Here is a 12,403-nt window from a genome sequence, read left to right as displayed (position 1 = left end):
ACTTCCACAATAGAGAGTTTTAGCATGTCCAGTGCTTCAGTAAATGCAGTTGTCAGATAGGCAGAGGTGCCAACATGAGCAGCCTGCAGGGTGCCGCCACCTGCTGGCACAGAGCTCAACTAGACAAACACACAGCTAATATAGCAATAAACAAGTGTATTCAACATTGCTGCTTGTGTAAATTTTCAGCAGCAGCCTAATCATGAACATAATGTCTTTTTAAATGTTCAAAATGTTCTACACTTGGTCGAACCTTGATATATCGAACAGCACAGTAATCGCAAAATAGTTCGATGTAGCCAGAATTCGATATATACAATCATGTAAAAAATGCTTCAAAATCTTCTGTGAATCAGTCAATGAACCAAGGATGCTGCAAATCGAGCAATGAACTAAGGATGCGAACGGGAATCATTGTTCGGAGTGTGCGTTCGGTTGCGCCGTGCGCATTTGGCCTAGGCCGCATCGACTTTGTCAGCTGGGAGTGCACGGTCGATTGCGCCACACACAATTAGCATAGGATGTGCCACTTTCATCATCCGCGCAAAGTCGGCACGGTCTAGGCTAATTACGTGCGACACAACTGAATGCGCACTCCAAACGATACCCGATCGTGCCCCAATTGTGGTGCAGTAAATACTCACTTAAAGCTTCACACAAAGTATTTATTTATTTGGCTGAAAGTACTTTAACAGTGTAGTCTGCTTCTTATTGGCAGGCATGTGCTTAAACCTGAGTCCTCTACATAGTCTTAAAAGATCCAGAAGTTATAGGCCGGTTGTGGCGTAGAAGGGCCAAAGCACCTGCATCCTCAGGTGAAGTCCAGAACAGGGCAACATCAGCGCCTGCGGCATCAACCTCGGCAGCGTCTTAATTTGGCCGTTAATTCTGCTGCAATCTCCACGTCCGTCAATCGAAGCATTTTGAAACACTGTCAATAACAAAATATGAAGTGTCGTCTATGAGTGAGCCCAGCAAGCGCGTGCTGTTGCATGTCTTTATGGATGCAAACCGCAATTCCTTGTGAGGCACGGCACGCACAGAGCACTGCACCAAGGAGGAGTCAGTGCGGCAAATGCAATGTGTCGTTGACGTCGTCGTACTAGCCAAGCCGCCACGTGTGTGCGCCGCTAAGTTCAAATGGCACCCTCGCCACGATTGTGTGTGCAGTTATTGTGCGCAGCAGTTGGGAACGCCCATCGTGCTACCGCTATCTTTGAGAGTGTTGCGGGAAAGCTCACTGCCTGTCAACAGTGCACGTGGTCTAGGGTGGCAGAGTTCGATATATCTATTTTACGTCTGAGCCTGTTCGAAATAAAAAATTAAAGATACATGCCTTTTTCCAGGTGATATAGAAAGTGTTCGATATAAGCAATAATTCGGTATATCCATTTGATATATTGAGGTTTGACTGTATTAGCTCTGTGCCACCAGCTGGTGGCATCATTCAGGGTGCTGACATTTATGCTAAAGCCCCTTCATTGCAGTGGTAGTAGTGTGCAGAGTTACTCCTCCACCCATTTGTCAAAACACCCAGCTTGCCTGTGTTTACCAGAAAACTGGACTTGCTCGGCGCTGTGACAGAACGCTTGGAATGCATGCTGCTTGGATAGCTCTTGCTGGTGAACGGCTGCCAGGCAGCTAGTGGAGAGGGTGGAGAGGCCTCACGTGCTGGCTCCAAGGCAACCGAAGTAGACGTCACGACGTCACATCGTGACACAGAGCCAGTGAAGGCAGAGCTGCCCCAATCGCTCGGTGATTGAGTTGAGGAGAAAAAGCATGGCCATGGAGGAGGGTAACTTGTAATCATTTGTAGCTCTCCTAATATCAGATGCTTCACCTAAATTGTGGCCCGAATGTTTTACTGTAGCTGTACGCTACGTGTACACAAAATTTATTCTAACCGTTTCATGGACTCTTTTAGCCCTGTGTCTAGCCTTGAGGTTTCACCAGCTAGCTCGACCACAAGGTTGCTGGATTCCCACATGTGTGGAATCTGCGTAAAATTAACATTTCATTCGAAGGAAGCTTTATTTGCATCGCTATCACTTTTAGGCTAAGCTATGTTCAGCTGTAATGCGGAAGCTGAAGCTTTCACATCTTGGCTTTTAAAAACTATGGTGGCTGTGTGCCCGCCCTGAAACATGTATTGACAGTGCTGCCAGATTTCTCACTAGGTTGTATTGTAAGAAACTCTGTGGGTAACAGTGTTGTTTCCCAATTGTGTTGCATGCAGACTATGAGCGGCTGCAGTTCTGTGACCGTGAGACGCAGCTGCGCTACCTGGAGCTGCAGCTTCAGTTGGTGCGCCCCAGTGGAGGCCTGCCACTGTTCCTGCACTGCCGCAAGGCCTCGCCCGACCTGCTGGACGTTCTCAGTCGCAACAGGGGCCTCTTCACCGGTGCCGTGGTCAGTGCCACCTTACTTCACATGACTTGGGCTGTCTGTGCCTTGAGAGACTGTACCGAGTGTACTTATTTAGACTACAGTAGGACCTTCTTGAGGACTGCTTGGTTCATACTTGAAGGGAGATTAAAATTGCAAGAAAAAACGAGGACAAGCGAAAGAAACACCACTGCGCTTGTGGTGTGTTGTGTGTTTCTTTCGCTTGTCCTCATTTTCTCGCGCGGTTTTAGTCTCCCTTCAATTATTTAGACTACACAAAATATTTTAAAAATTGCCTGCAGCAGATAGCTTAATTCCAGTCATTGGCTGGAATACTCAAAGAGGTGGACATTACAGAAGAAAACGAAATATATATTCGACTAATAAACAAGAAATTGCTGAATCACTTTTTAATTACCATATATTCGCAAGCATAACCCATTCAAATAATTCAAAAAATTTAAAGGTAAAGTCAGGGTGCGAGAGATGAGAGACAAAGCTTTATCGAAAGTCCTTGCTGGGTTCAGTGGAGGCGGGGGCGCTGGGAAGCTAGCCCCACTGGAGCCTCCCTTCCTCAGGCAGTGGCCACACCTTAAGTGTCGGCGGCAGCGGGGGCCAACTGGACTACCCAGAGTTAGTCCTCCAGACATTCACTGAGCAGCACGGCCTCTCACTGCTCCGGCATGGCGATTCTGAATATAGGATCGGGGCTGTGCTTTGATGGTGCGTGGTGCTGCAGGACATGCACAGATAATGCGGTCGAAATCTGCATGTGGCGCATGGCGTGTTTTGCAGCGCGGTGTGAAGGCGTTGGGGTAGATGTTATGGTAAAGGGACGGTGTAGGAAACCTGCACAACTGTAAGAGCTGCCACATGGTTCATCAATATACCGCAGTGAGCACTTTGCTTCACTATATCGAAATTTTGTAATATTGCAATTCGACCTTTTATGCAAATAAGTACAGTTGCCGATCGATTTTTCTTACAAGGAAAGGGGCCATTGTATTTTCTGACTTATGGGGAAATTAAAAAAAAGCTAATATAAATAAGAAAACAATTCATTTTGATGAATTCGGGAGCCGGTGACGAATGATACGGTTTCAAGCCACGTCGATGATAAGCGAAGTCAGCCAGCCTTTCCCGTGCGGAGTACTCCACCCCCGCGGCTGATAGCATCGGCCATGCCGGGATGACGCTATCGTGAAAAGCGCCGGCAGCGTGGAGCATATGTTTCGTCTGCCTCTCGCTTCAACGAGTCACTGAAACTCGAGATTATGCAACCTCCGATACTAAACGTGCGGTAAGACAGCTTACATAGTGCCATGCCGTCTCAGCACGCCCACTCTTTGCACACGCGGCACAATGCCTATAAATAGGGAGCACGGCTGCATATGCTCTCGGTTGGCCTTACAGCCTTGCGTAGCCACGCGCCAACTTACTCCTCGCCTCGTTCCTCGTGCGCACTTGATTGGGTTACTGCGAGCTCGCTCCCTCCCCGTCTTTCCCTTTGTTCTCGCAGGGAGGCGGCACTGGTGTGTGAAGCCACCACCTTTCTGTTCTCACCCTTGCACACTTTCACTCGCACCTAAAGCACGAAGTGGGCAGGGCACGATAGGATCTTATTGCACTTGGACTTTATACAGAACATGATGCGGCTCCAGTTCGGTTGTTGCTCTTGTCACGCGGCATACAATTTGAAAGCTGCGTTTGCAAATAGCCACTTCTAATTCAATCATTTGACCATCTGCATACTTCGAAGCTTCCATTTATTGTCTCGGCATTCCTTTGTGGCGGCAGTGAAATTTTTTTATATTGAAATCGCATGCAAACTCACTTCGTTATGTTGAGGTTATAAATATATGGTGTTTTATGGACAAGTGGTTATGAAAAGTAATATACTTCGCTATATCGAGGTTTAACTCTATTGAAAATATTTTCTGGAGTTGAAGCCCTTGCACATTTATACCAACAGAGGTAAATTTAGTGGTTTTCCGGTCAAAGCTGGATCATTAAGAATTTGGACCTTGCTGTCTTAGGCCACACATTACCTTTGGATATTGACATCATGTCCTCGTAAAAGTTGTGAAGTTTCTTCCTAGGAACACTTGCACAAGGACATGATCATGAGCATAATCTGTATCGTGATCCTTGTGGGGATTATTATCGGTATGGCATGGGCACGATACATATGTTGAAATTACCTTATTTAGCGCGTAAGAGGTCTTTGAGCTCTGATATTAAGAACAAAAATTCAGCAAAGTTACCAGGCACTGTGCATGCAGCTGCACAGCAAGCATTTTGTGGAGTGTGCTAATGAGGTCTTAAGCTCAAGAAGCAGGACTGATGAGGAATGAAGTGGAACTTGATCGTTGGTGCTGAATCTGCAATAAGTATGTGTGCAGCCAGTGTTTGCATTATTCTGTGCATCATTTGCAACACCTTCCGCTGTTTTACGTGATAGTCATATGCGCAACTCATGTAAGAGCCACACCTTGCAAAGATTTTGACAAGAAATACCGAGGGGTCTTAGGCAAGTAAAAATAGTAGCCAACTTAAGTTGCATCGAGTGAGGAGAAAGCACTCGCTACTCTCCACTAAAGGATGATGTATTGCCATGCTCCTGCTAACAGTACTGGAGTCAGACAGGCAAATTTAGTGACACTTTCAGCAAAGGCAATTCACTGCAGTGCACACCACTGTGGTGGTGTGCAGCTTGATGAGAAAGGAAAGTCTCATTTATAATTTATGGCATTGCTGATCGATAAATCAGCCAGCACATTATATACCTACTTGTTACTGTAGCCAACGTTTGCAGTTGCAAAATAGCCCCAACACGGATCATTTCTCAGGAGCGAAGACCAGACAGCATTTTATCTCACACCTAAGCGATGCACCGCATGACAGCAGAGAAGTGTCGGTGCCTGAGAAACAATGCGGATTTTGTTGGCAAAGGTAGAATTGCCATTTTGTTAATGGGGGTGCATAGAACACATGAAATAACAAAACAACTGGCTCCAGAATCAGTGCCCACCATCTACTGAGCATTGAGGCTATGCGCTTAGACGACCGCAGTGCTAGGCAAGGGCATTCTACTGCAGTGTCACTAAACCTTTCCGTGCGAAAATCTGCGAATGGCGCCAACAACAATGTGCACTCGCTCAAAGGGACACTAAACTAGCCTGTCTGACAGGGGTGTTAGAGGGCTGTGGCTCGGCATCACTTCCAAGACACTGTCTCCACCCCAGAAACTTTATTTAAATGACATTGCTATCAAAGGGAAACTTTTCATGGCATTGTGCTTGCCATTTGTTCGGGTCGTGTTGGTCTTTTTTTTGGGGGGGGGCTTTCTGTATTTTCACTTCTTTCATGATAATGCTTGCTGTGCTTCATAGGTGGCATACAGCCCATTTGTGCTGGCTAATTTTTGCATGTGAAGATTGCTTAAGCTGCAGTATTACAGTTGAACCTCTATATATTAAACAGCGTGGTGATCACGAAAGAGTTCAATATAGCCAGAATTCAATATATGAAGTCACGTAAAAGACACGTCAGAAATTTCTGCAAATCAATCAATGAACCAAGGGTGCGATAGGGGATTGTTGTTTGGAGCGCTTAGTAAAAAGTATTCAGTGGCGCCTGCCAAGGATGCCTTGGCAGACGCCACTGAATACTTTGTTATTGGCAGTGTTTCAATATGCTTCGAGGAGTGAGCGCAGTGAGTGCGCACTGTCTTTGTGGATGCGAATCTTGCGAGGCACGGCAAGCACAGAGCGTGGCACTGAGGAGGGGTCAGTGCGACAAATGCAATGCGTCATTGACGCTATCGAACTAGCCAAGCCGCCACGTGTGTGTGCCGTTACGTTCTAATGGCGCCCTCGACGCAATCTATGTGTGAGCAGTCGGGAACGGCCATCGCGCCACCGCTATCTTCGAGGCTGTTGCGGGAAAGCTTATCGCTTGTCAACAGAGCGCACATGGTCTGGGACGGTAGAGTTCGATATACCCATTTTACGTCCAACCCCGTTCGAAATAAAAAATTAAAAATGCATGCAATTTTCCAGGTGATATAGAAAGTGTTTGCTATATGCAATAATTTGATATATTCATGTTCAATATATCGAGGTTTGACTGTATTTTGTTTATGTGCGAACCACCAATGGTTTCTTTTCTCCATTTTTTTATGCCGTAGCCGCATGACGGTGTAAAGGATAGCAAAGCAAGGCAGAGGGCTTTGGAGCAGCTTAGTTGCAGGGGTGAAAACAGTCGCTGCCTCTTGTCTCGATAACACACGATATTGAAAGTTTTGCAGTGTTGGACCCTCACCAGAATGTGGCGTGGCCATTGTCGCTGGGGCACTTAGTGTGGCAAAGTACGGAATAATGGCCGTAATGTGTACCTCGAATGCCGCTTAGGCTGTTGAATTCCATCGCCGTCGTGAATGTGCCACCTCAATCTGCATTTTGAAGCAACTGTCGCTGCCATGCCCTTGTACATTTTAGGGAACGGCATTGTGGGAGTAGCAGAGTTTTATTCTTGTTGGTACATCTTTTGTAGTGCTTAACGCAGAAACTTTGGATGAAACGGACAAAAGTCAAAACACACGAGCACTTTGTGTGACTTGACTTTCGTCTGCTTTGTTCCAAGTTTCTGTGCTAAGCACTAGAAATATAGCCCAAGAGGTTCACGTTCCCATGTTCCCTGTTGGCTAGCTCATTCACCTTAAAATGTTGGGAGAACAGCATTACGTAAGTGGCAACATTTCAGCTGGTCATTCTTCGTGTCTTCCTTTTCTGGCAGTGTCATAGGCAGTGGGGAGAGAAAGAAGTGATTTATTGCAGGCCGGATTCCAGTTGTTCAATGAAGTCACTGACTTGTGATTTGTCATAGGACGGTTTTGTAGAAGCAACCGAGTTTTTAAAACTGAGCTTGCAACCCCTCAACAGTGTTGTGAATATAGGATCAGTGCTCTGCACCTTTGGTTATGCTGGGTTCTTTGCGTCATACCTAATGTCCATCTGCGCACAACATCCTGCAAATACTTTGTATATGAAGTCTCATTATCTTAAAAATGTGAAACGTCTATGGCACCCCATATGTGATGGATGTAGGTGGAGATGACAGTTTTGTCCCCAGGAAAGCTGTCTGTGTTGTCTTGAAGAAGCAAAAAGTAGGGGAGCAGAAACTTTTGACCCATTGCTGGTGGTTGTGGTTCCATTTTTGACATGCCTTTTATGTTTAATAGTGTGGAATAATGTTCTTTCTTTGTAACTCGTGTAAGAAGTTTGACTGCAATTATTGCGAAGCCTAATGTCTCTTTTATAATTTTTCAGTACAGTTTCCTTATAATGCCCCTGAATGGTAACAGCAGATTCAGTATGTATGCCCTCAATATTATTTAAGGAATGTATAATCAGTGGTAAAGAAAGTTTCTCTGATGAGCAACATGGTAACGCACCACATACGTGGGACCCCTATGTGTGCCCACTTGCTGTACTCTCACGTGAGTTTGGCAATATTTAATATAAATGAATAAATTATTCTTACGCATCTGTTGTGACTCTTCATGCCAGTGGCTAGTAGTCTTTTTGTTTGCTTTCATCTTGCAACCCTTGCACTAGAGTGGATAGAAGTTGCATGCGTGTGAATCATGGCTAGTACATGGATTTGCGTAAAACTCGTGCATCTGGCCTCAAACAGCTTTGCGACTTTGCACGTTGATCACTTTCAACAAAATATTCTATTATAAATTCAACAATTGTCAATGATTATGCATCTGTGCAAAGTCTCATTGCCTTCTACATTTAGACAAACAGGATCGCCTCAAGATTTAGGGCAATAACGACAGACAAAAGCACAGTAAGTAAAGCCACAAGTTATTTCCGAAACCACAAGCATAAAGTAAAGGCAAATCGATGTTGTACTAACCCATTATTCCCTTGGTAGCTCGGCAATTGCATTGTCAAAGTTCCTTCCAGTAATCTGTGCTGAAAACTCTATTGAGAACAACTGTTAACTTCCCCTTTGCTTTCTCTGGCTTCATTCTCAGTTGGATTCATATTGTTGCCACTGTGAGAAACTTCTGACGCAGCCCACCTATGATTTGTTGTCCAAGTTATAATTTCGATGGTGTCTCTTTTTAGTCTTCGTCTTGTTTTGCACCTCAAGCCCTTCTGGTCATGTACCAACTAGCTCGAAGGCCGATGTTACTAAGCCAAACACACTTTATTCAACTTCCATTATAGCCAATTGCATGACAGTACATGTATACGTTTGGCTGTGTCATTTTTCCAGCCACATGCTCTCTGCATCCCTGGAGACTTTCTAACCATTAACGTGCGAACTGGGCATGTGCGTTAATGTTGTGGAATCACGATGGAGCTCTTTTGCTCTACTGTCGCACATATTTTGCACTGCTTCACAAATGTTAACATAGCATCGAGGATAGGTACTCCCTTACAGTGTTACAGGCCTGTGTCCAGTTTCTTGTAGGGGCTAGATTTTCTTGGTTGTTATAACGCAGTCATAATATCAAGACCAGATGGTGGATTGAGGTGGATAGGGGCAGGCAAACAATGCTCTCGCATTTTAAGAATTGAGCCCGTCTGTTTTCCCTGTTCTTCTCGCTTATACCTCACGTTACTTAAGTTCTGCTGGGTAGTGTTGTTCCATTCGTGGGTGAACTTTGTGTTGCAGGTGCATTCATTTGATGGCAGCAAGGAAGAGGCAGCTGCATTCCTGGACTTGGGCCTCTTCATTGGCATCAATGGCTGGTGAGCACTCTTGCCTCCTCCTGCCCACTTTCAGCAAACCAGTTAGACAGACAAAGCTGAACAGAGGTATAGGGCTTCATCCCCGTTATTTTGTCTTTCCGTGTTGAAATTCATTCCTCACTCAACCACTGTCACCATCATCCCTTTGTTGTTCCATAATACCATTATACTTTTTCATTGACCGTTCTTCCTGTGTGGTCCTTCATGGGTTTCTACAATATGAGCCCGGGACATTTAGAAACGACAATGTATGATGACGATAGGAAGTGAGCGAGAAAGAAACTGCAACAATCTGCTTCCTTCTGGCATACCTGCCAACATTACCGAAATTTCCATAGAGTTTATGAAATTTGGCTTATTCTAAGATGTTACTGATGTTGCGTCGAGTTTTACTAAAAATAAATACGATTTGCAAAAAAAAGTTTCGCCTTTCATTCGTTCATGTTACCTTTGGAGTATTCTTATGGCAAAAGGACACTAGATGGACACTTGCTTTGAGGAAGTTTACTCTACTCACAAGTTCCTGAAGCAGGTGAAATTGGCAACAGCCCATAGACAGTGCTTTTCGTTTTCTGCTGCAGTGCCATAGACGAGCTGCTTTTGTCTCAGTGTTCTGTTGTGCTTCTGGTAGAAGGCAGCGCACACTTCATGGGGCAGCACAAGCAGTAGTGAGTCTTTTCTTGCGGAGAAAACATGTGGACAGCTAAGATCTTTAACAATAATTTGACCATTTCTTTTCACAATTTCGGATGCGGTGTTTATTTGATTATAAGGTGGTCACAGTTACAAGGCGAAAGTTCAGTTGGGAGACCCAAGAGAAACAACTTAGATATGAAATGTGCACACTCCCATACGGTGATATAGATAGCAGACAGATTAGTTGGACTTGGCGGGGATTTCCCCAAAATACTGAATTAACACAGCCAAAACACAAAATGACAACCATGGAATAGAGGGGAAGGGAGCTTTAACACACTGAGGGAGGGGTAGGGAGGTGTTCCCTAGGAGATAACGAAACTGGTTTGATGGTAACATTCTCTTGAGGGCTGGCTTTAAAGCAGCATGCACCGCGGTGCCCTGAAGCCATGCTATAAGGTGAAATTCACACTACTGTGAAGACACACGTCAAAGCAGAATTCGCATACGTCTTATCCTCTGCTTTTACTGTTAAACGTGCGAGATTCTTGGTGCAGGTTGTACGGGTGGAAATACGGTACTGGCTTCCCTCCTATTTTGGTTGGTACAATTTTCAGGGCCGTTTATAATCTGGATCGCCTGAAATGTGGCGCTGCTGCCGCCATAACTACACAGTAACTGAATCTATTATCCTGAAATGTAAGGGAGGACTTGGGGGCTAAGGGCTTTGGAAAAAAATGTCGCCTTATACTCGAATAAATACGGTAATATCGTGTCACAGAAGAATTTCATGAAAAGACAGCTATATTTAGAAAGCTTTGTGCATACATTCTGACCTTTGAATGCCATCTTTGTGAACTACTTAACGTTTTTTCCACATGGCACTGCTGGAACCTAATGTGACTTGTTTTTTTTTAAATGTCATTGTATTCAAATGGCATTAAATCTTCCCAAACAAGAGAGAGGTTCGCAAGAAAATGGAGGCATAAAGTGATGAACAGTGGCAAAGCAAGGAATGTTGACTGAGCCAACATTTCGGCCGGGGAACTTGTCTTTGTCGAGGCAGCAACAGCGTTTCCTAAACATTATGCATTAAACTTTGCTAAAGTTAATAACGAAGTTGCTCACTACAGTTTTCTGTGTGACTAGGGCTTTAGTCTAGCCACTTGCTCGACCAGTCACCCCAGGTGAAGACAACTGGCTTACCAGGTTGTATGTGAGTGACAGCTCCTTCTTTTTGACAGCTCCCTCAAGACTGCTGAGAACCTGGCGGTGGCTGCCACTATCCCCAGGGAACGACTTCTCATCGAGACAGGTGGGCAATGTGCATGTGCTCTGTGAGCATAGGATGACAGAGTAAGTCATGCTCACTCACCAATATCTTGAAAGACTCGGTCACACTCATGTGCAATCACACTCGGCGGCGGTTGCTCATAGTGTTCATAGTCACTTCCATTCACACTTACCAGCACCCAGCCACGTTTATACTCGCACTCACTCCCACTCCCTGGCACTCACTCACCTACAGTCACTCACGTTCGTACTCGCATCCACTCAATATCACTGTCGGTGCCTCATTTGTAGTCCCGCCTATTGATATTCATCATTATCATCATCTTCCTGTACACTTGTACCTTGATATAACAAGGCTCTCTAGTATACAACAATTTATTTAACTTGTTCATAAAACACCATGTACTTGGAATCTCAACACTATAACAAAGTGTGTTTATACACGATGTCAATGCAGTTCAACCTCAATCAACCATAGTAAGTAAAATCTGCACCTTGCTTCTTTATGTCGAAGTTTATTTATATTGCTATGGAACAGTATTTGCGATCACGAAAAGGCGAGCAGTGTGAAGACGACGATGACGATTAGAGGCTAGCGTGGGCTGTTGCCTCTTGGCAAAGTGCGGCGTATTTTCTTGTAAATATGCTTCTATATAGCTTTTCATCTGCGTCTTTCTACGTAACATATCTAGTGGAGGTGGACGCTCCCTGTACCTCGTCACGGAGCTTCGCAGTGGACAGTACTTCGAGCCTTCCTTCATGGCTCCCGGCGACGACAACTCGAATCTGCCGGCTCCGACACCAGCTGCCACTTCGACGACCTACATCACTCTCCCTGCTCCCCGTGATGCTGGCGTATTCTCGGGCAAAGATGGGGAAGACGTCGATGACTGGATCAGCCTGTACGAACACGTCAGCCGCAATAACCGGTGGGACCATACTATCATGCTCGCCAACGTAGTCTTTTACCTCGGTGGCACACCTCGAGTTTGGTTTCGGACGCACGAAGATGAGCCCACCAGTTGGGATTGCCTTAAGCAAAAGCTTCAAGACTTATTCGGCAACCCCTACGGTCACCAACTTGCCGCGCAGAAGGCGTTATCCGGCTGCTTGCAGACGTCAACACAGCCCTATGTCGCGTACATTCAGGACGTCTTGGCTCTGGGCCGCAAAGTTGACTCACACATGACTGAGTCAGACAAGGTTTCCCACATCCTCAAAGGCATTGCCGATGACGCCTTCAACTTGCTCGTTTGCAACAACGAGGTGACGGTGGATGCAGTTATAAAAGAGTGCCGCTTATAAAAGAGAACTCGCTA

At 45.3% G+C, this 12,403-nt stretch overlaps 1 protein-coding gene across 3 annotated transcripts in view; it reads left to right on the top strand.

Moving 5' to 3' along the window:
* The window catches only part of LOC126526611 (deoxyribonuclease TATDN1), a 61,900-nt gene that overhangs the window by 32,574 nt on the left and 16,923 nt on the right, over positions 1-12,403 (top strand). For all 3 annotated transcript variants that reach the window (XM_050174476.3, XM_050174474.3, XM_050174477.3), the window contains exons 6-8: positions 2,237-2,409; positions 9,079-9,155; positions 11,036-11,106. In XM_050174476.3, the coding sequence (XP_050030433.2) occupies positions 2,237-2,409; positions 9,079-9,155; positions 11,036-11,106 (321 nt within the window). The remainder of the gene's footprint in view (positions 1-2,236; positions 2,410-9,078; positions 9,156-11,035; positions 11,107-12,403) is intronic.

The sequence above is a fragment of the Dermacentor andersoni genome, chromosome 8, assembly GCF_023375885.2.
Source record: "Dermacentor andersoni chromosome 8, qqDerAnde1_hic_scaffold, whole genome shotgun sequence".
Taxonomy (NCBI): domain Eukaryota; kingdom Metazoa; phylum Arthropoda; class Arachnida; order Ixodida; family Ixodidae; genus Dermacentor; species Dermacentor andersoni.
This window is presented reverse-complemented; position numbering and strand designations above follow the sequence as displayed.